Here is a 24,624-nt window from a genome sequence, read left to right on the forward strand (position 1 = left end):
ATATATACCTTGACCAATTAAATTTTTAAAAATGTTTTGAATTGATTGTTAGGTGGTTGTGATGATGGTGGTAACAATGATACTGATAGTGGGTGTGGGACGATGGTGATAGTGGTTCATGACAATGGTAGTGGCGATGGCATCATTGTTAATGGTGCTCGATTGCGGGGGCTAAATAGTGATAGCTATGTTCATATCCTACCATATTCAAACATAACCCCAAGCATTCATTATGATTGCCTCTCAGATTGTGAGTATGATAAAATGAGTTTACATGATAAGTTTATCATGTCCTTTTAACTTATCGAGCATAAGAGTCAAATATGATAATCTATCATATCATATCATCTATATTTTATTCACAAAACGAGCCCCTTTTTGTGAGGGGCTATGCCCCAAAACAAAACACAAAAGTAAAAATTACATAAGGGAATGTCTAACCCTGTGAACAGAGTTAAAATCAAAAAAATACAACCATCTAATCTTACGAGGGGGAAATTGAAATAAAATAAAATCTTCTTAATCCGAATTCTCCAGCAGAAGATTAGCTAACTATTCCACACAAACATTACCTTCTCTATAAGAATGTAACAATCGAACCGACCAATTTTTTAAAAGTCATTCCCGTATACGAGTCACTAAATGAGACTCATAGGATGCATCACCTGATTTGGTGAGCAGAGTGATAGCATAAATTGAATCACTTTCAATAATAATCTTCCTCCATCCACCTACCCAAGCTCTCTCCATCCCTTTTAGGATACCCCACAATTCAACAGTAATTACATTGCAGTAACCCACCCTGTAAGAGAAAGCTTCCAACCACTTACCGTCTGAACCACGAATCAGACCACCACAAGCAGTTCTACCCGAGTTACCTCTGGAAGCCCCATCGATATTTATTTTTATCCACCCATACTCAGGACTCAGGAGGCTCCCACCTAATCATGTTTAGTGGAATAGATCTATCACAAATCCCTTTGTTATCCGATTCACAAACTAAAAGCACCTCCTTAGCATATGAAATTATAATCTCTATTTTATACCTGTTTTCTATTCCTCCTGCAATGTGAAGAATCTCATTTCTCCATGACCAAGCTTTCCAACACATTACACCAAATAACAACGTCCATTATAAGTTAAAATAACATGTAGAGAAGTTCTTTAAATTTGACATTACCCAATCCTGCAAGTTAAGATCAAAGAAAAAAGAACAGCCAATTGAGGGGACAACTTTAACCAGACATTTTTGATTAACGAGCATTCTCTTAACAAATATAAAGTGCTTTCAACTTCTTGGTTGCAAACTGGGCAAATTGCATCACCCAAATTAATTTTATTTAAACGAGCCCTTAAACTGCATAAATGCTATCGTAAGCAATTGCATACACTTATTTACCTACAACAATTATAATGTTCATTCATATTACCTTATATTCTACATAAAAACAAAACTTCTAAGAACCTTCGTATAAGTTGACATTGCCTTGAAGTCAATGCCAAAACAAAGAAGGCCCAATACGACCATCTTATTTATGGCGTACTTAAGATATTTTTTATATATATATTCATTGATTTATTAATTATCTAACTAATATGATTTGAACAATATTGAACCCATTATAGTCCAGGGTTGAGCCCTGGGATTTGACGGCGAACTTAAAAAGCCACCTACAGACGCTTTACGCCCAATCATTCCGGATAACGCTTGCATCCTCTGTCTTACCGCGGCTGCTGGCACAGACTTTCTGGGACAATGACCATATTGTCACTTTTTATGTAAAAATTTACCGAATTGCTATGTCAGAAATTTTTTTTGAAAAAAAGCCACGTCATAATTCCGCTGGTCCGACAAACGGAAATGAACTGGACACGTGGCAACGTCTGAATGGTCAACCATTCTAGCTGGACAGCCCAACGCGAATGACAAAATGCTAACACATGATAAAAGTACGGGTGTTTTGTACTTTTGCATAGAATGACTGTACTTTTGCCACGTGTCTGCATTCTGTCATTCGAGCTGGGCTGCTTAGCTAGAATGGTTCACCATTCAGACGTTGCCCCGTGTCCAATTCATTCCCGCTTGTTAGACTAGCGGGATTGTGACATGGCATTTTAGCAAAAAAAATTCTTGACGTGACAATCCGGTAAATTTTTATTAAAGGGGTGTCAGTTTGGTAAATATCCCACGACAATTTTGTCCATTATACAAGATGTATAACATCTATCATTTAGAAATTAGTATGCAAGATAAACATAAGTATGTAATATATAATTTCTATGTCGCTATTAGGGGTGTTCGCGGTCTGGATTGGATCGGTTTTGGAAGCAAAAATCATCTGATCCAATTCCTTCGGTTTGATCGTATAATCATCCATTCGGTTTGAGTTTTTTTTCAAATCCGATCCGATCCGATCTAATCCAATTTTTTCGGTTTGGATTGGATCGATTTTTTATTTTTTTTAAATCCTAAATTTATTTCATGATTATTGTGCAAATAACATCTTTTGTATATATTGACTTTGTATTTTATTTTTTTTGAAATACAAAAGCATTAGTAAACTATAATATAGTTTTTTTTTAGACAATGAAATATGAAGCTCTACAAAGATAAAATTTTGTTGATGAGATGTGACTATATTTTTTCTTGGATTTAGTTGATGGGTTAATGGGTCTTGGGTTTAGAAATTTTTTGGCTATAATTGGAGAAATACCCAAGTAGGTAGAGGGAAATTAATATATTGGAATAGTTTGGATTGGATCAGTTTTCATCAATCGATTCAATCCAATTAAAATTTACCGATTTTTTTTTCGGTTTTTCAGTTTTCGATTTATTCAGTTATTGATTTTTCGGTTCGGTCACCGCGATTTGAATTGGTTTAGATCCGTTAATGAACACCTCTAGTTGTTACTTAGGAAGGATGGTTTGAAATTTTTTTCCTTTATAATTTATCTAATTTCTATTCTAAAAATTACAAAGAAAATATTGCTTTTAGAATTGTTGTCGCAAAACATTCACTATTAAATAAATTTTTTTTAAAAAATAAAAATAAAAACTATAAAACAGAAATCAAAGAGGCCTTTTTATATAGTCTCATTCTCTTCCTTTCAAAAACCAAGTTTTGTTTCCTAAATAGAAAAGCAAACTTTTACAAGTCAAATATAAGTATTTTATATTTTATTCCGTTAATTTATAATTAATTCTCAATGTATCAAAAAAAAAATCTCAAATAAGGTAATTCAGTTTGGTTCAATTCCCTCATTAATCTTTCAAATAAGAGAACAACATTTTGTCATTCCTCCCCTGCACCATTCAATTTTTTTTCTCTTGTTCCATTCCATTTCATTAATAAGAAAATCCAAACATAAGGTCAAACTTAGTAAAACAAAGCACCAAAAAATGTGTATAGTTAACTTTAAAAATACTATGTTTAAAAAAAAAAAAAAAACTCACGTGAATAATAAGATCTAAGGAAAAAATATCATGTCAGTAATTAACATAACTAAAATATCACCCCTTTTTTCTTTCCTTAGAATTATAATATCATTTGTGATTTCTCCATTAATATTTTTATTACTAAATATATAACAATATGTTCAATGACATTTCTTCGGAAAAGAAAGTCAAAGGATGCCAATGAAGGTTAATACACTTATCAAACTTTTTATCCATTTTGATGTGAATTGAGCTCAATTCACATGTCTCCTCCAGGTAATATATAATCTAATCATGAATTTTTAATGAGGTCTCCTATCCTTCCTTTTTTTTTTGGTAAACCTCTCTATCCTTCCTTAATATAATTTTTTATTTAAAAACAAAATTTATAACTATCATTTACATAATTTTAAATTTATTGGTCTAATTAAGATGAGACGATATTGGATATTTAAATTATATTTGTTTAATAAAAACAAAAAAAAGTAACGTACATGTTAGTGAAAATCTAAATCATTTAAAGGAAAAATATTTATAATTTTAAAAGACATAATTTTATGCTATTTTAAATAAAATAATTATATTTTTATATTTGATTACCTTCTTTTTTATGTACAATTTTTTTCTCTCTCCTCAGTTATGCAAAAAGATATCAAAATAGATCCGCATAATACGAATTTGATATGATATAAATGCATAACATAAACACGACATAAATTTTTATTCATGTGAGAATCTTTAATATGAATGCGATATTAATTTTTTATAGATTGATATAATACAACACGAATAACATGTAAACCATAGGTCAAAATGGTAATTGACAACAAAAATAGGTCAAATTTAAAAAAATAAAAAAATATGAATCAAATTTGTATTAACACAACACCATATATGATACGACAAAGATTTTTTTTTTTGTATATTTTATTTTCAATATAAACACTACACGTATTTTTGTGGGTACATCGACCGTATGTCAAAAACCCTATGCAATACACATGTTACATTAAAATGAAAGAAAATTATATAATTTTGAAATCACAAATATTAAAACGACACAAGAAGGACATGAACTCTCGACAATCTCTAACCTGCTGATCAATTGCAAACAGGGAGAAAAAAAACAAATGGAAAACGAAAACTGAGAAAACCCATTGGATCAAGGTAGATGCTTTATCAAGAATGGCCAAAAAAGTTTTGTGCTTTATTCCCCAAAGACCATTGTCATCCACACCTGAAATCCCGAGCCTTTACTCCTTTCTTCAACCTTCAGTGTTTGCCCTCAGCAGGAACAAGAATAAGAACAAGAACCAACCCATTTGTGAAGAAGAACCCCACAAGCTTCCAACTTGCCCACCACAATCCCTCACCAATGACCAAGTAGCCACCTTGCAAACCACCCTTCACAAATCCCTAATCACAAGTGACACTGATGAGGCTTGGAAGTCCTTCAAGGCCCTCACCACTCACCAAGCCTTCCCCACTAAGCCCCTCACAAATTCCCTCATCACCCACTTGTCCTCTCATGGTGACATTCACAACCTCAAGAGAGCTTTTGCCTCTGTGGTCTACCTCATGGAGAGGAACCCTATGGTTCTTGATTTTGATACTGTTCATGTCATGCTTGATTCCATGAGGTGTGCCAACACTGCTGCCCCTGCTTTTGCCCTTGTCAGGTGCATGTTCAAGAACAGGTTTTTTGTTCCTTTTTCTGTTTGGGGCAATGTTCTTGTTGAGATTTGCAGGAAGAATGGTAACCTTGCTGCTTTCTTGAGGGTTTTTGAAGAGTGCTGTAGGGTTGCTTTGGATGAGAAGCTGGAATTCATGAAACCTGATGTTTCTGCTTGTAATGCAGCACTGGAAGGTTGCTGTTGTGAGCTTGAATCATTGAGTGATGCTGAGAGAGTTGTTGGAGCCATGTCAAATCTGGGTGTTAGACCAGATGAATTGAGTTTTGGATTTCTTGGTTATTTGTATGCATTGAAGGGGTTACAAGAAAAGATAAATGAGTTAGAAGTTTTAATGGCTGGGTTTGGTTGCTCAAATAAGAAGGGTTTCTATACTAATTTGATTAATGGGTATGTTAAGTCAGGCAATTTAGCTTCCGTGGAGTCAACTATTCTCAGTAGTTTGAATGATGGGGATGGCAAAGATTGGAATTTTTGTGGAGAAACTTTCAGTGCAGTAGTTAAGGAATGTCTTCAGAAGGGAAATATAAAAGGATTAGCTAATTTGATTATTGAAGCTCAGAAGCTAGAGCCTTCAAATATCATAGTTGATAACTCTATAGGTTATGGTATTGTTAATGCATGTGTTAGTATTGGGCTATCAGACAAAGCTCATAGCATTCTTGATGAAATAAATGCTCTGGGAGGCTCTGTGGGTCTTGGGGTCTATGTACCAATCTTGAAGGCTTACTGCAAAGAAAATCGAACTGCTGAGGCTACTCAATTGGTGATGGAGATCAGTAGTTCAGGTCTTCAGTTGGATGCGGAAACCTATGATGCTCTGGTAGAAGCATCCATGTCTAGCCAAGATTTTCAGTCAGCATTTTCGCTGTTTAGGGACATGAGAGAGGCAAGGATTCCTGACTTGAAAGGGAGTTACTTAACTATAATGACGGGTTTGATGGAGAATCATCGACCTGAGTTGATGGCAGCTTTCTTGGATGAGGTAGTTGAGGATCCTCGGATTGAAGTAGGTACTCATGATTGGAATTCTATCATCCATGCTTTCTGTAAAGCTGGGAGGCTAGAAGATGCAAGAAGGACTTTCAGAAGGATGATATTCCTGCAATTTGAGCCAAATGACCAGACATACTTGTCCCTGATTAATGGGTATGTGTTGGCAGAGAAATATTTTGTTGTACTGATGTTGTGGAATGAGGTTAAGCGAAAGCTATCAGCAGATGGGCAGAAGGGGATCAAATTTGACCACAATCTGGTTGATGCATTCCTGTATGCTATGGTCAAGGGAGGTTTCTTTGATGCTGTTATGCAAGTTGTGGAGAAATCTAATGAGATGAAAATTTTTGTTGATAAGTGGAGATACAAACAAGCATTCATGGAGACCCATAAAAAGCTCAAAGTGGCAAAGTTAAGAAAAAGAAGTTTCAGAAAAATGGAATCACTTATTGCTTTCAAAAATTGGGTTGGCTTAAATGCATGAACTTTAAACACTGGCTACTTCTTATCTCAAGGATTAAACCATCACGTCTGGAAGAAACAACTCAAAACAACGGTTGAGGAAGGATTCAACATTACATGTTCTTTCAAGAAGTGAGTCTCAATTTCACAAACTTTGAAGCACTTCAATTTTTTATTTTCTTGGATAACAACATTCAATTTGGGCTTGGTGGGTCCTGCTCAACAAGGTCATATTCTCTTCTTTCTGATGTTATGCAAAGCAATTAATTGACACTCTTTTAATAAGTTTATCCAGATAATTATTGCATTTTGGGCTAATGTAAATCATTTTTTTCTTCCTTTTTTTGTTGTTGGTTGTTGTCCTCAGCTGTCTTCTTGTACATAGGAAGTCTAAGCACACTGGATCTATGAACTGCTTATACATACATAATTTCAATATTCTCCAAAGATGAAAAACATAGTTATAGGTTGACTGCTTTCTTCCTAACCATTTATGAAGGTTCAAGTGACCGGTAACCCTAAGGCATATTAAATACCATCAGACATAGTAGAGTTACAAGCAATAAAGATTCAATTTGTTCACTCTCAATTCCTAATTCTTGACTCCAGTTCCTAACACAATGCAATTACTTACTTGTTTCCATTTATTGCATGATACCAAAGCGAGTGACAATGTTTAATAAAATAGCTTTTGAAAATCCAAATGCACAAGTTTACTCTCACCTGGCACTGGAAAAGTTATGGAATGAGGTAAGTTCAATTTCTTCTGTTCTAGTGCATAAAACTCAGATACATGACATAACAATGATAAGGAAGTTCCTACATAAGCAAATGTATGGGAAGAAAGAAATCATCATAACGCTGCTGTTCCATTTACTTTTCTTTTCTTTTTTCTTAAATGCTTTGTTTGTTTTAAAAGTCTCATTTTGAACTAAAAATCAGATGAATGTAACATGGACAAGTGGATATGGGACCAATGATGTTGAACCTTTTGTTCAATTGGGTCCAAAGGATGGGGTCATATATATATTCACCCACTTGGACACTGACTTTCACTTGTGATAGCTTGGGTGGTAAAGCAAAGTCTTACCTTTGAATTTACACAGTTGAGATCTCTTGTAATTGGAACTTCCGCATTTAAGTATTCAACCTTAGGATTTGAAATCAACAATTTTAGCACAACACATAAAAGAGATTATTTACTTTTAGATATAGGGATGGTCATGATAAAAACTTTAAAAAAAAAAAAATGGAAAAGTAGAGAAAAATAGTTTATATAATTTATTTATTTATTTTTAAAAATGCATACTTTGTACCATACCAGTCTTAAATTGTATTACCTTGTTTCTAAATTGTTCTTGTCAAGAATTAATTCATTCCAAAATCTTTAGTTGTTAGGTGCAGGCCAGCTTTTATCTCCAAGATGTCCTCTCACATAAAAGCCCTGTAAGTTTGGCTTGAAGTGCATACAAAGCACAGACCAACCTTACCTAATGCTGTAATATAAATAGTGACAAAGATCAAAATCTTGGCAACTTGGTCAAAGATGCATTGTTGCCCTGGTGAGAATCAATGCATTCTGAAAGCTTAACTTGTTAGTTGCAGGCTGCATGCATAGGAATTGGTTTTATTACCTCTTACAAGTCTCATACACCCATGCCAATAGAACAGAAGGAAATGAGGCATACCCCTTTCTACGATATTTTTCTTTTCAAGTATAAAATTTGAAGTGTTGGTTGCATTACTATCTCTCAGAACTCCCGTTGGCCAAAGGGAGCCAATCACTGGACATCAAACTTAATCCCTTCAAAGTGCAAGTTCATCTAATGCCTTTCATGTAAAAAACAAGAAAACTGACACAAATATGAGACATGATATGGACACAGAAACAGTAACTCAACAAAATTAGTTGTGTCCACTCCACATGCATTATTAAGTGTTGGATTTTGTTTGACGCATGTCCAAAGTCGCGGCAAACAGGTGTCCAACATAGACATGGCCCCTTCCTTAAGAGTCTGTGCTTCGTATCCTTCAACAAGTGCTTAGTCTACCATTGGGATCATAAATTTTCTCAAACAGAATGAACTGTGGCCCAACAGAATGTATGTCATTTCTAGCTCATGGCCTATCATGCATGTATTTTCTAATTCTGTATTTCCCTTTTTAGGTATATGCTAACAAATTCACACAAATCTGATATTCTGATTTTGTTTTACTTTCATCATCATGAATTACCTTTTCATCAATGCTGTGAGAACTTCAGTCTGAAACCATCAGTGTTAACTCTGGTTTTCCATGACTCTCCTAATTTAAGGTGTTGTTTTTGCTCTCACATTTTCAGAGTTGATGCTGGTTTGAATTCATGGGCTTCACGGGCAGAATGGATATACATACATCTATACTTATAATATCTAAGGCTTAGTTCGGGTGTGCTATGCCATTCAATGTCACCGAGGTTCTCTAGGATATGAGAAACTGTTAACGTGCATCAATAAATGGTCACTGTTTTTTGTATGTCCTCTCCCTTGAATCAGAGTTTGGCAGAAGATAAACACCAATTATGTTGATGTTCCAGTGATAAGGTTCTAGTGACTTTGTACTAAGGTCAATAACTATATGTTTCACTTAAAGCAATCAAGTTGCTGTCAATAGAAGTGGTGAGAGATGCTGTGATTGAAGTATCAGCTGGAGAATATCTTTGCCAAGTGGAGTTATGAGTCACTTCCTTTTTTTGGGCAAGTGTCTTTGAAATTTTTGAATATATAATGCAACAGATGCGACAACTGAGAGTATTTGTTAGAATCATCGTTATTTACAGCCTTTATTTATCAACTGTTTACCATTTGTTGGTTCTTTTTCCATCTCATTTCAGTCTTCAGCCTTTATTTGCACGGTTCTTTTATTTTCAATTATCTATAACTCGTTATAGAGTCACGTTGTTGTGCAGCATTCCAAAAGCTCTTAAAGATGAATATAAACTGGGAAAAGTGTTTGTCCTTTTAAATGACACAATTTATATCATTTCACTTTCACAAAGAGGTGGGATCTACACTTTTATATTTTTTTGTCCACTTTCTCTCTTTTTTTATTTATCTTTTTCTCTCACTTAAAATGACATAATTTTACATCATTTAAAATGATACGTATTTTTTCCATATAAATTTCTACTATGTTTTTGTATAATATTGCATGCGTATTTCATGTTTTATATATTATTTAATGGATATATTGAATGGCTATTTTCTAAGCTTAGATACTTAAATATTTTGTTGTTAAATTTAGACAAAGTTATATATACAATCGTGAATATGAAACGATTAAAATTTTATTTTACTTAGGGGTTGTTTGGTTCAGGTGAAATTTTTTGAATACTAGGGAAATGTGATTACTAGGGAAATGAGGGAAATGGTTGGAAAGTGAGTTGGGTAGGAAAGTTAAAAAAAAGTTGTTTGGTTGGGAAAAATATTACCAAGCAAATTGATTAAAGTTATTGAAGTCTATGTTTGGTTGAGGATAAAATATTGATGGATAAATGATTTAAATTACAAAACTAACCCCTTAATAATTATAAAGTCATTATATGCAACCTTCAACAGTCTTGTTCTGATTTATCAGAAGGGTAGTTCAGTCATATATGAAGTTCTCTGTATCCTATTTGCCTGGTTATCACACAATACTATATTTAAAGTGGAAATCTTCGTCTGTGTTTCTCGTTTTTTTTTACAAAGAATTGTGAAAGCTAGGCAACTCACTTTGCTGGGGAAATTTTAAAAAAAGTTGAACCAAATGTTGGCTTCGTAAATTTCCAATTTGTATTGCCTGGGATTATCTTGAGAAAACCCGAACCAAACGGCCCCTTAGTGTTGTGTTGACATACGTTGATCTTGCCGGTTAACTTTAAGGTTTAGAAGTAGAGCAGCACCGCGTTGCTATTCATTCACGTCACGCATGACACTAATCTCATGTTGGTTGAGATAGTTTTTTCATGTGTAAGATAAATATGTGGGGTTCACACTTTAAAACAAAAGAAAAAAGAAAAGAAAAAAGCTGGCACAAATTTTTTTTTTTTGATAACAAGCTGGCACAAATTTTGATGAGTGTATAACATGGTATAGTTATCTCCAACGACATAAGAAAAATATTTCTCTATTATTAAAAGGAAGAAAACAAAGGCTTATTATAAAAGTTTACAAGAGAGTTTGTTTATGATATAGTTTGAGAGAAATATTTACAAATGTAATCATATATGAATAAATGAAATTAGATATAAATAAATTAATTTTGATCATTTATATAAAACTACGTAGTCAACATTAACACTTCTAGGCAACGGAGAAATGAACAATGTACTGTAGCTGACACAACTCAGCTACGGAGAGTGGCTTTTACTAAAAAAAAAAAAAAGGGTTAGAATGGCATCTTTATTTTTGTTCCCAAGATTCCTCTTGTAAACTATTATCCTGTGAACTAAACTAATATCCTATGAAATATCTCCCTCCCTCAACAAATCACAACCTCTTTCTAGCTTTCAACAAACAAATTCAGATTATTAACAGGTGAACTTAACCACATGTAGTTGTTATTATCCTGCACCTGCTTTGCATATTCTATTTTGCCACCTTTTTTTTCTGTTTTTGTAATTTTTACTTTTTGGGTGGGTTGGTGGAAAGCTAAGTAGTATATAATATACAAGAAATTTGATATAGTTTAGGCAAGTTTTCTGGAACTGGAGTTAGCATTTACTATATGAGTATAGTCTATCTTCACTGCTGTATAACTTTGGTTATAACGACATACATATGGTGTGGTGGGCTACTGTAATTAATCAGAGATCGTGCTGAAACAGCAAACTGAAATGGGAGAATCCAAGTTTATCTTCTTGGCATTTCTACTGGTTTGTTTAGTGCTCCAGAAGGTGTGTTCACATGGAGATCAGCCTCTGTCAAAAGTTGCTGTTCATAAAGCAACGGTATCCCTTCTTGACCTTGCTTACATCGAAGCATCTCCTTCAGTTCTTGGACTACAAGTAAGTTTTAACAATGTTGTCCAATGTAAGTTCATCACTGGTGTAATTTGTAAATTCTCTAGTTTTTTTTTTTTTTGCTTCTATATTATTTTTCTACTTGCCGTCTTGCATATTTTCTTGTTGCTGATGCAAGTTTTACTTGATCCTTTTATAGGGGCAAACTGCAGAATGGGTAACCCTGGAGTACAGTTCTCCAATTCCATCAATTGATGATTGGATTGGAGTATTCTCTCCTGCCAACTTTAGGTAAAATTCATTATAAGGTCATATCCTAAGTATTGTCTCCACAATTTGGGGTTCTTTATTAGTTCTATTTAACTGTCATAATTAATTTCTTGTCTTGTACAATCAAACTTGATTGTTTAGTTTTCACCGACTAAAGTTGTTTCTGTTTTGTACATTTCAGTGCTTCTACGTGTCCTAAAGAAAATCCTAGGGTTTATCCACCAGTATTGTGTTCTGCGCCTATTAAGGTACATGTGTGGATGTAACCACTAACCTGTACTATATTCTTGTAATGATAATGACTTTACCAAAATCATTTCTTTCAGTTCATTTTCTTGAAGCCAGAGAAATTATGAAAGAAAAAATTGAAGTGATGTTTCCTCTATTGTGCAGTATCAATATGCAAGTTATTCAAATCCCAACTACAATGTAACTGGAAAAGGGTTATTGAAGCTTCAGCTGATTAATCAGAGATCAGATTTCTCATTTGCACTGTTTTCTGGTGGCTTGTCAAACGTAAGCCCATCTTTAGTTTGAACTTGCTTTAGCTAGTGGATGTTAATATTTGTAAAGAACCTTGGGATACACCACCCCAAAAGCTAGCTCAAAGGGTGGGAGTGCCCAAGGCCTTATAAAGGTCATATTAGTTGCCCATCCAATCAATGTGGGACTATATATCTCAACACGCCCCCTCACACAAGAGCCCTTTAGGCTAGAAGGGTGGAAATTGCACAGGCCCATTTTTGGTTTACCTTTTGTGCTTTTTTATTTTTGTTTTTAATTTCACTTTAAAGCGGGAGACGGTGAGGCTCTGATACCATATCAGAGTTCCATCATAGGAGTGACGAGAGAGAAAGTAGAGAGAGGAGAGAAGTAGGGAAAGTTCAGAGAGATGAACATTTGTAATTAATATTGAGAAAATGAATAGTTGATTGATTTGTACATCACACTGTGCTCTATATATAGGACTAAGGCATTACACTGATGACTCAGCAAGTCTAACAAACTCAACAAACTTACAGAGAAATAATATGGTGTGTGACATGTACAGTGTATCCTACACTACAGCTAATCAGTATCACTAATATTCCCCCTCAAGCTTAGGAGGATTGACGAGTCAATGCTGAGTTCAAGACTCTAAGCTTGTTCCTGAAGTTACAGAAGGACATCAAAGGCAATGGCTTGGTGAAAGAGTCAGCTATCTGATCAGTAGCAGGAATATGATTGACCAAGATATCTTTGGCCACAACTTTTTCACGAAGAAAGTGTAGGTCAAGTTCTAGATGCTTTGTTTTGGCATGTAAGATGGGATTATGAGCTATAGCAACAACACTCAAATTATCACAAAGAACCTAAGGAACAGAAAGGGGCAGATGTAGCTCATGAAAAAGAGACTTAATTCACAAAATTTCTGCACAAACAAGGGCCATGCTTCTGTACTCTGCTTCTGCAGATGATCTGGCTACAATGGATTGCTTCTTTGACCACCATGAAATCAGATTGGGACCAAGGAAGATGCAAGCCCCTGAAGTGGACCTTCTATCATCAGGATCCCCACCCCAATCAGCATCACAAAATGCTGTAAGTCCAAAGGAACCAGAAGCTGACTTGATTGTTTGAAAGTGAAGACCATGAGTGAGGGTTCCCTGGAGATATCTCAAGATCCGTTTAACAACTTTCCAATGCTCCAAACACGGTTGGCTCATAAATTGACAGACTTTATTAACAGCAAAGGATATATTTGGCCTGGTAACTGTAGCATACTGCAAGGCACCTACAACAGATCTGTAGAGGTGTGGATCTTCAAAATGATTGCTGCCAATTTTGGATAATTTGCAGCTAGAAGGCATGGGAGTTGAGATGGGCTTAGCATCAGACATATTAACTCGGGAGAGCAGATCCCTTATATATTTAGACTGATTGAGAGAGAGAGAACCAGAAGAATCCCTCTTGACTTCAATGCCAAGGAAATAGTCTAATTCTCCTAGATCCTTTAAGGCAAATGTGGAGTTAAGCTGAGAAATAATCTGCTGCATGAAGGCAGAATTGTTCCCTGTGACAATTATGTCATCCACATAGACAAGCATGTATACTCTCATTGTACCAGTCTTGTAAATGAATAATGAAGGATCACACTTACTTGCACAAAATCCAAGAGACATAACCGAGCCTTTGAGTTTATCAAACCAAGCTCTAGGGGCCTGTTTAAGGCCATACAAAGACTTGTGAAGTCTACAAACCAGTGATTTATCTTCAGTTTCAAAACCAGGAGGCTGAACCATATACACTTCTTCTTCAAGGACTCCATTGAGAAAAGCATTGTTTACATCCAATTGTCTTAGAGGCCAGCCATAGGTGAGAGCAATAGAAAGGACAGCTCTAACAGTAACTGGTTTGACAACAGGAGAAAATGTCTCATTGTAATCAAACCCTGGTCTTTGATGGAACCCCTTTGCCACTAGCCTTGCCTTGTATCTGTTCACACTGCCATCAGGATTTTCTTTAATCTTGAACACCCATTTACACCCAATAGCCTTTCTATCATGAGGTAAAGGGACAAGGGACCAAGTGTTATATGTTGTAAAGCAGAATATTCCAATTGCATGGCTTGGTGCCAGCATGAGCTAGCTAGGGCCTGTTTAACAGATGTGGGTTCAGCATATGTAAGCAAAGCTGTATTTCTGGCCAGTGTTTTTGATCTGGTATTGGTAGAATGTGCAGAAGAGGGTGAGCTTAGTGAACCAGAAGGTACATATTCAGAATGTGATGATTCTGGACTCGAGAGTGAGTTGGAGTTATTTGAAGAGGAGCTACTAGGAGTAGGAGAAATACTGGACTCAGTGTGATGAGAAAGTTCAGTGTGGAATGACTCATGAGGAGATAAGACAGGTGAACTGGAAGGACTTGAAGTTGGGGAATTGGACTGGACACTATTGTGGGCAGATGCTGAACTGACAGAAGCTGATGTACTAGTGTGAGGAGAATAGGTGTCGGTTGGTGTAGGATGAATAGGATGAGGTAGAATATTTAATGGAAAAGAAGTAGAAGGAGGTGACTGTGAAGGTGGGGTAGTGTTGTGCCATTCCTTATAGGGAAAACGAAACTCATGAAATAATACATCCTTGGATATAAAGATTCTGTCTTCTGGGCTTAAACAGATATATCCCTTGTGAATTGGTGAGTAACCAACAAAGATGCACTCTTTTGATCGAAATTCCAACTTGTGTTTGTTGTAAGGTCTAAGGAAAGGGAAACATGCACACCCAAATTTTTTAAGAAACTTGTAATCTGGTTGCTGTTTGAGCAATCTGGTGTATGGGATATCAAAATTAATAGCAGATGAAGGGAGTCTGTTTATGAGATAACATGCAGTTGTAAAGGCATAGTCCCAATATTTCATTGGGAGTGATGAATGGGCTAGAAGAGCTAAGCCAGTTTCTACAACATGACGATGTTTTCTCTCAACTACACCATTTTGGTGAGAAGTGTGAGGGCAGGTAACTCTATGGGCTATATAAAGCGGGAGACGGTGAGGCTCTGATACCATGTAAAGAACCTTGGGATACACCACCCCAAAAGCTAGCTCAAAGGGTGGGAGTGCCCAAGGCCTTATAAAGGTCATATTAGTTGCCCATCCAATCAATGTGGGACTATATATCTCAACAATATTCTATGATTCTATCACAAACCAAATTTTATGAGCTAATGATTTTGAAGTGTTCTTGGTCCATGATATAATACTTGCCTCTTTTCTTTTTTTTCTTTTCTTTCTTTAAACAATGGATACAAGTTAACATATCTTTTTTCTGGCTACTTTGTGGGCTGATTGAGAACTATCCCTTTCTTTTCCCTTTTTCTGTTTGTTATTCATAAGGCAATATTGCACCAAGCTTATTTTGATCAGATTACTGATCCATATATATGTTCGGATTACTGATCCAGTAATTTACTGTATAGATAGTATGTGTTAAGAACCTTGAGGTCACCACCCCAAAAGCTAGCTCAAAGGGTGGGAGTGCCCAAGGCCTTATAAACTCCACATTAGTTGCACATACAACCAATGTGGGACTATATATCTCAACACGTCCCCTCACACAAGAGTCCATTGGGCTTGAAGAGTGGACAATGCAACAGGCCCAGCCTACCTGTGCTAAGAAACGCCACAAGAGAAAGTGGGGGGCGGCGAGGCTCTAATACCATGTTAAAAAACCAATTCAACCCAAAAACTTAAGCTTAAAGGATGAGAGTGTCCAAGGCCTTATAAACTCCACATTAGTTGCACATACAACCAATGTGGGACTATATATCTCAACAGTATGGATTGAATTACTACTGCTAGACCACCCCTCCCTTACCTAGAAGAAAAGGATTCTTATTATGGAAACTATCACCAGATGAATTTTGTTATACATTACTTCTTACTTTGAACTGGATAAGAACGATGTTATCATTGTACACACACTGTCACAGACATGCCATGCTCATAGACATTTGAACTCACTGATTCACCAGATTGCCACCCTTCAATGCTAGTATTATCGCTGGCATACGTTTCTTTTGGATTTTAGTATATTTATGTAATAATCCTCTGACCAGTAATTTGGATCAGATTTTCCAATTCTATAAATTCAGTAATGCTTTTATGCCCCTCTGAAACTTTTTATTTTAACCTCTATCATGATATAGCTAAATGCAATCTCTTCTTTGTATCTATATACCGCATGATAGCCAAAGCTGGTGGCAGTGTCAGATAAAATAGCTTTTGCAAATCCAAATGCACCAGTTTACCCTCGCCTGGCACTGGGAAAGTTATGGAACGAGGTAAGTTCAATTTCTTCTGTCCCAGACAGCATAAAACTTACACACACGACATAACAAGGATAAGGAAGTTTCCTACATGAGCAAATGGTGTACGAAGAAAGAAAGCATTCAGCATGTTTCTATTATCTTTTTTACGTTATTTATTAATTTATTTGTGTTCCATTTACTTATTTTCTTTAAATTCTTCTTTCATTTTATCAAATTGAAACAGTACCATTTTGAACTCAAAACAGATGACTGTAACATGGACAAGTGGATATGGGATCAGTGATGCTGAACCTTTTGTTCAATGGGGTCCAAAAGGAGAGGATCATATACATTCACCTGCTGGCACACTGACTTTCACTCGTGATAGCTTGTGTGGTAAGCTAACGTCTTACCTTTGAATTTTTTACAGTTGAGATTTATCTTGTAATTGGAACTTCTGCATTACGAAGTATTTGACCCTAGGATTTGGAATCAACAATGTTGGCACATCACATTTAAGAATTTTGGGCATAATTTCTAGATATATGAATATTCATGATAAAAACTTAAAAAAAAAATGGGGGGAGTGTAGAAATTGTTTATATAATTTTGTTTTTAGAAGAACTTAAATAAGGCATACTTTCTACTTTCTAGTGTACCTGTCTTAAAATGTATATTCTTATTTCTAAACCTAAATTCATGGCACACTAACATTAACAATTTATGAACAGGTGCACCAGCAAGAACAGTGGGATGGCGTGACCCAGGATACATACACACCAGTTATCTGAAAGAATTGTGGCCCAACAGAATGTATGTTATTTCTAGCTTATAATGGCCTAGTTGTATACATTTCCTTATTTTATGCTCACCTCTCAAGGTATATGCCAACAATTACACGAATCTTATATTCCAATTCCAATTTTGTTTTACTTTCTTAACCGCAGGTTACCTTTTCATTAATATTGTGAGAACTTCACTCTGAAGCCATCAGTTTTTATTGTGATGTTAAGTGTCTTTATTGTAGAGTTACAAGTTTTGTAATTTAAAAATCTATTGTTTGAATGTAAAAGTTACGACTTCTGCCTTAGTAAAAATCCTTTGTTTTACTCTTCTCCTAACAAATTGGTATCAGAGCTATGGAAAGGGGGAGTGATATGGCACTACCTAAGTTGACGAAGGAGAACTACGAGAATTGGAGCATCCAGATGAAGGCTCTTCTCGGATCCCAGGACGCTTGGGAGAATGTTCAAGCAGGTTTTGTAGAACCACAGGATACTGGAGGCTATTCGGCGGCTCAAACTAAAGCGTTGAAAGAGACACGTGCAAAAGACAAGCTGGCGTTATTCATGCTCTTCCGAGCTGTAGACGAATCCGGGTTCGAGAAGATAGCAAATTGTGAGACCTCAAAGGCAGCCTGGGACATCTTGGCAAATGTCTATAGAGGAGCTAACCGGGTTAAACAAGTCCGGCTTCAAACCCTTCGTGCCGAGTTGGAGGGAATGAAGATGAAGGACACAGAAGGAGTATCCGGGTTCGTTGCCCGGGTTCAAGGAATTGTGAACCAGTTGAAACGGAATGGAGAAGATATACCTGACACCAGAGTGGTAGAGAAAATCTTGAGATCTTTGACAGACCAGTTCGAAAACGTGGTTTGTGCGATAGAGGAGTCCAAGGATCTGTCTACACTCACCATTGACGAGTTGGCGGGTTCCCTTGAAGCGCATGAACAAAGAAAGAAGAAGAAGGAGGAAACTCTTGAGCAGGTACTTCAGACCAAAGCAACAATTAAAGATGAGAAGATGCTCTATTCTCAAAGTTTCTGAGGTAGAGGACGTGGCCGCAGTGGACGAGGTACTAGCCGTGGTGGTAGAGGTCGAGGCCGAAGTCAAGAAGTGTATGGTGATGAGGTAGGACAGTCAAATCAACAAAACTGGAGAGGACGAGGACGAGGTCGACGAGGAGGTCGGTCACATTATTCAAACATCGAGTGTCACAAATGTGGAAAGTTTGGTCACTATGCGAAAGATTGTAACTCGGACAAGTGTTACAACTGTGGCAAAGTCGGACATTTCGCAAGAGAATGCAGAGAGGAGAAAAAGGTGGAGGAGACGTCCAACCTAGCCACAGAAGGCGAGATGAAGGATGGTGTCTTGTTAATGACACACAGTGAAGGAAGTCCTGACGATGACATGGAGTGGTATCTTGACACGGGTGCGAGCAACCACATGTGCGGACATAAACACTTCTTCAAGGAGATGATAAAAGTGGAAACCAGACATGTTTCGTTCGGGGATGCCTCAAAGGTTGAGGTAAAAGGCCGAGGTACGATCTGTTTCCTACAAAATGACGGGTTAATTGGCTCAATTCGAGATGTGTACTATGTACCCGACCTAAAAAGCAATATTTTAAGCATGGGTCAACTGATGGAGAAAGGTTACTCGGTTATTATGAAAGACCGGGTATTGTATTTGAAAGATGAGCAAGGTCGAATGATAGTCCGAGTTCAAATGGGTAAGAATCGTATGTATAAACTGAATTTGAAATGTGTACAGGTTGAATGTTTACAAGCCGAGGTAGAAGATAAGGCGTCACTTTGGCATCTCCGGTTTGGTCACCTACATTATGGTGGTCTAACCAAGTTGGCAGAGAAAAAGATGGTGGACGGGTTACCTGACATAAACTTTGAAGGAAAGTTTTGTGAGAGTTGTGTACTTGGCAAGCATGCCAGGACCACGTTTCAGAAGATGGCAAGATTCCGGGCTAATCAACCTCTGGAACTAATACATACCGACTTGTGTGGACCCATCAATCCGGGTTCCTTCAGCGGTAAGAAGTATTTTATTTCCTTTATTGATGATTTCTCACGGAAAACTTGGGTTTACTTTCTGAAGGAGAAGTCTGAGGTGTTTGATGTGTTCAAAAAGTTCAAGGTGATGATTGAGAAAGCAACAGGAAGCTATATCAAATCGGTGCGGTCTGACAGAGGTGGGGAATATACCTCAACAGCGTTTATGTCGTTCTGTGAGGAACAGGGGATAAGGAGGTTTCTAACAGCACCATACTCACCACAACAGAATGGCGTGGCTGAAAGGAAGAACCGGACTATTCTTGACATGGTTCGGTCAATGCTGAAGAACAAAAGGATGCCGAAGGAGTTTTGGGCGGAAGCTGTGCAGTGTGTTGTGTATGTGCGGAACCGATGTCCACATTCAAGCTTGGATGACAAAACACCACAGGAAGCATGGAGCGGTCAAAAGCCTTCAGTGGCTCATCTCAGAGTTTTTGGTAGTGTGGCCTATGCACACATACCGGACCAGCTCAGAACCAAGCTCGAGGATAAAAGCAAGAAATATGTTTTTATTGGATATGATGAAAAAACAAAGGGGTATAAGTTGTTTGACCCCGTCAACAAGAAAGTCATAGTGAGCAGAGATGTAAAGCTCAATGAAGCAAATGAGTGGGACTGGAGCAATTCATCTGAGATAAACTTTGAAGACGGAATCACAACACAAATTATCAACCCGGCAAGTCCTGAAGCTTCTGATGATGAAGACGAGGTACGACAACCCAGGATGCGGAGCATACAAGACATATATGAGTCAACAAGTGAGGTACATTTTGTTTGTCTTCTTGCAGATTCTGAAAATATAAGCTTTGAAGAAGCCATCCGAGATAAGAAATGGCAAGACGCCATGGATGAGGAGATAGAAGCCATTGACCGAAATAACACATGGGAGTTAGCCGAGCTACCAAAAGGAAGTCGGCCCATTGGAGTGAAGTGGGTGTTCAAGAAGAAGATGAATGCTCAAGGGGAGATAGAACGATATAAAGCTCGGCTAGTTGCAAAAGGTTATAAGCATAAGGCTGGAATTGACTATGACGAGGTGTTTGCCCCTGTTACAAGGATGGAGACAATTCGGCTACTCATCTCACAGGCTGCTCAATACAGATGGCCAATACATCAAATGGATGTAAAGTCGGCATTCCTGAATGGTGTTCTTGAAGAAGAAGTTTATGTGGAACAACCGTCGGGCTACATGAAGGCAGGAGAAGAGAAGAAGGTGCTGAGATTGAAGAAAGCACTTTACGGGTTGAAGCAAGCACCACGAGCATGGAATGCTTGTATTGACAAATATTTCAAGGAGAATGGACTTGAACAATGTCCATATGAACATGTTGTTTATGTCAAGAAAAATGGAGGAGACTTGTTAATTGTGGCTCTTTATGTTGACGACCTCATTTTTATGGGAAACAATGCCAAGATGATACAAGAGTTCAAGAGCACAATGACAAGAGAGTTCGAAATGACAGATCTCGGTTTTATGAAGTTCTTTCTCGGTTTGGAAGTAAAACAAAATGAGAAGGGAATTTTCGTGTCACAGGAGGCTTATGCAAAAAAGATTTTGAAAAAGTACAAGATGGAAGATTGCAACCCGGTTTCAACACCAATGGAACCCGGTTCAAAACTTTCTAAGTTTGATGGAGGAGACCGTGTTGATGCAAGCAAGTACAGAAGTTTGGTGGAAAGCCTAAGCTATCTCACGTGCACGAGGCCGGATATCTCGTTGAGTGTCGGCATAGTAAGTCGGTTCATGGAGGAGCCAAGATACACACATTGGAAGGCGGTAAAGAGAATTCTGAGGTATGTTCAAGGTACAGTTTCACACGGGTTACACTACTCGAGCTCGGCAAAATACAAGTTGATTGGATATTCTGACAGTGATTGGTGTGGAGACGTAGATGATCGAAAGAGCACGGCTGGTTATGTGTTTTTCATGGGCAACACGGCATTCACTTGGATTTCAAAGAAGCAACCTATTGTGACACTGTCGACATGTGAAGCTGAATATGTAGCTGCATCTTGGTGTGTTTGTCATGCAATGTGGCTCAGGAATTTTTTGCTAAGCAAGCTGGAGGAAAAACAAGTCGGCCAAACTGTGATCCGAATTGACAATAAGTCGGCTATAGAGCTAGCCAAGAACCCGGTAAATCATGAAAGAAGCAAGCATATTGACGTCCGATTTCACTTCATCCGGGATCAAGTAAAGGAAGGAAATGTGGAGCTAACACACGTGACCAGTCAAGAGCAAGTCGCGGATATCTTCACGAAACCACTACCGACGGTACTCCTTGACAACTACAAGAAATTGATCGGCATGAAGGATGGCAGAAGCATTTAAGTTTACGTGGGAGTTTTGTTGAATAAACGTTAAATGTGGAGTTATGTGTCAGTTTAATTTTTAATGGGTTTAATTCAGCAATCAATTTAGTTTTTAATGGGTTTAATTCAGCAAACGTTAAATGTCAGTTTTATGTTTTTAAGTTTCTGAAATTATGGGAGTTTATTGTGATGTTAAGTGTCTTTATTGTAGAGTTACAAGTTTTGTAATTTAAAAATCTATTGTTTGAATGTAAAAGTTACGACTTCTGCCTTAGTAAAAATCCTTTGTTTTACTCTTCTCCTAACAGTTTTTTTCTCTGATATTATGTATTATGGGTCAACTCCCCCTAGTGGGATAGTGCTTATTTTTTATTTTTTTGAATTGTCATTATCTGCTATAGGTTTCTTCTAGGCCTTAACAATAGTTGTAAAAATAAATAAACTATTTTTGTTGTTATTGAGTTCCTAACTAGAATGAAACCTATTGTGTTGCGTCATCTTTTCTATTTAAAATTAGTGAGTCTGTTATAATGATGTCATGATTGTTGTTCAATTAAATAGAATCAATGTTGATTGTGCTTGCTGTGGATTGTGCAGATATGAGTACAAGATAGGACACAAATTAAACAATGGTACATACATTTGGAGCGAAACCTATCAGTTTAGATCAGCTCCCTTTCCTGGGCAGAAGTCTTTACAACGTGTAGTCATATTTGGTGATATGGGGAAGGTTTGAGACCCTATTGTGTCCTCAATGTGAACCATAACCCTTTTATTTTGCAATTCTCTTTGAGTATTTGATACATATTTCAACATGCAGGATGAAGTGGATGGTTCCAATGAATACAACAATTTCCAACGTGGCTCCATTAACACTACCAAGCAGCTTATCCAGGACTTAGAAAACATTGACATGGTTTTCCATATTGGAGATATATCTTATGCAAATGGATACATTTCCCAGTGGGATCAATTTACAGCACAGGTGGAGCCAATTGCATCAACTGTGCCTTACATGATTGCAAGGTTTTTAATAGCTTAACCCAAAAATTAGTCAAGGAAGTAGTGCTTCATCTTTTTTTCTTTTTAAATGACATTGAAATCTTATGCTGCTGTTGTCCTTACAGTGGAAACCATGAGCGAGACTGGCCTGGGACAGGATCCTTTTATCAGAACATGGATTCTGGAGGAGAATGTGGTGTGTTGGCAGAGACTATGTTCTATGTCCCTGCTTCAAACAGGGCTAAGTTCTGGTATGGCAATGTAGCGGTTTGTAATTCCATCCTGATTATAATTAAGCAGTTCTGTATGATACAATTCACCTCTAAGCATTTTGGATGATAATCAATTAATTTAGTACATGTTAGGGTTTCTCCCTTGCAGAAAGAAGGTTATTGAAGTGAATAATGCTTAATACAACTAAATATATGATAAGGAGTAAGGGTTTCATTCAAGAAGAGTAAATAGCCAAACTAGTGCTTGAAAGATATAACATAAATCATATTAGCCCTCAAAAGCTAAAAATTATCACATAGAAGTCCCTAAAATATGCATTTTGTCGGTCAATTAGTCCATGAGTTAAAGGCATCAAGAATTATTTGAACCAACAAAATTCATATTATAATTTTCATCTTTCAGTGTCTAATATGATCAGATGTTCTATCTTTCAGGAACTAAATTAAGGTTTTACTCATTTTTACGTTCTAATAAAGCCCACCAATGCTTTTGGAATCAAAGCTTTAGGCTGACAATGCTCAACATACTTCATCACGTGTCCGGAACATGTAACATTTCTATACTCTTTTACCAGGTATTCAATTGACTATGGTATGTTCCGCTTCTGTATTGCTGACACTGAACATGATTGGAGAGAAGGAACAGAACAATACAAGTTCATTGAGCATTGTTTGGCAACAGTTGACAGACAAAAACAGCCATGGCTAATATTCCTTGCACATAGGGTGCTTGGTTACTCTTCTTGTATCTGTTATGCAGAAGAGGGATCATTTGCTGAACCAATGGGGAGAGAGAGCCTTCAAGGGCTCTGGCAAAAATACAAGGTGGACATTGCCATCTATGGCCACGTGCACAATTATGAGAGGACATGCCCCATATACCAGGTCCCTTCAACCTTTTCCACTTATCCAAACTTACAAATTTTGGTGAATATAGGGCTACCATGTACATTAATAACACAACACCCATAATTAAGTATTTAAAATGCCAATTTCATTTCTCTACTATGCTCTTCTTGAGAAAAATGAAATAAATTTAATGGACAGTTAGTTTTCCTACTATGCACATTATCACGGCCTTTCTTCAATTACCATTTCACATGCCACAAATAGCATCATTTAAACCTGCAACTAGGTGTGAATATGCATATTCTCTACTAACTACTATTTGTTTTTACATGTTGTAACAGAATATCTGCACCAATGAAGAGAAACATCACTGTAAGGGAACATTAAATGGGACAATACATATTGTTGCTGGTGGTGCTGGGGCAAGTCTTTCAACTTTTACTTCCCTCAAAACCAAATGGAGTATCTTTAAAGACTATGATCACGGATTTGTAAAACTAACTGCATTTGATCATTCAAATTTGTTGTTTGAGTACAAGAAGAGCAGAGATGGGAAGGTTTATGACTCCTTCAAAATAACACGGGATTATAGAGACATCTTGGCCTGCACCATGGATAGTTGCCCAAGTATAACTATGGCATCTTGATTGATGAGATAGCCAAAACTTCAATGTATCTAGCCATGCTGAAGCAGTGGGTAGATTATCTTTCACAAACAAGTAGATGTGTATACGGCCCAGTCGCCTTGAATC

The 24,624-nt window shown here is 36.9% G+C and overlaps 2 protein-coding genes across 6 annotated transcripts; both read left to right on the plus strand.

Annotated features, from left to right (window-relative positions):
* The first annotated feature begins 4,544 nt into the window (after positions 1-4,544).
* Positions 4,545-9,399, plus strand: LOC133292838 (pentatricopeptide repeat-containing protein At1g69290-like). 3 transcript variants are annotated; one of them, XM_061491301.1, is made up of 3 exons: positions 4,545-6,717; positions 7,977-8,687; positions 8,927-9,399. In XM_061491301.1, exon 1 carries the CDS (start codon positions 4,622-4,624, stop codon positions 6,605-6,607), a length of 1,986 nt encoding a protein of 661 aa, XP_061347285.1. In that variant the 5' UTR covers positions 4,545-4,621; the 3' UTR covers positions 6,608-6,717; positions 7,977-8,687; positions 8,927-9,399. The 3 variants fall into 3 exon arrangements, with proteins under 3 accessions (XP_061347285.1, XP_061347284.1, XP_061347283.1); XM_061491300.1 differs by having other exon boundaries at positions 7,977-8,147; XM_061491299.1 differs by lacking the exon at positions 7,977-8,687.
* Positions 9,400-11,029: 1,630 nt separating this feature from the next.
* On the plus strand, positions 11,030-24,519 carry LOC133292851 (probable inactive purple acid phosphatase 1). 3 transcript variants are annotated; one of them, XM_061491325.1, is made up of 13 exons: positions 11,030-11,141; positions 11,415-11,611; positions 11,766-11,857; positions 12,018-12,084; positions 12,230-12,352; positions 16,565-16,657; positions 16,891-17,020; positions 17,356-17,437; positions 22,386-22,518; positions 22,609-22,814; positions 22,916-23,041; positions 23,599-23,908; positions 24,214-24,519. In XM_061491325.1, exons 2-13 carry the CDS (start codon positions 11,441-11,443, stop codon positions 24,517-24,519), a joined length of 1,839 nt encoding a protein of 612 aa, XP_061347309.1. In that variant the 5' UTR covers positions 11,030-11,141; positions 11,415-11,440. The 3 variants fall into 3 exon arrangements, with proteins under 3 accessions (XP_061347309.1, XP_061347308.1, XP_061347310.1); XM_061491326.1 differs by having other exon boundaries at positions 11,053-11,141; positions 11,432-11,611; XM_061491324.1 differs by lacking the exon at positions 16,565-16,657.
* Positions 24,520-24,624: the final 105 nt, after the last annotated feature.

Source organism: Gastrolobium bilobum, unplaced genomic scaffold (genome assembly GCF_033153095.1).
Source record: "Gastrolobium bilobum isolate Gb01-03AN ecotype WA unplaced genomic scaffold, APGP_CSIRO_Gbil_v1 utg2530, whole genome shotgun sequence".
NCBI lineage: Eukaryota > Viridiplantae > Streptophyta > Magnoliopsida > Fabales > Fabaceae > Gastrolobium > Gastrolobium bilobum.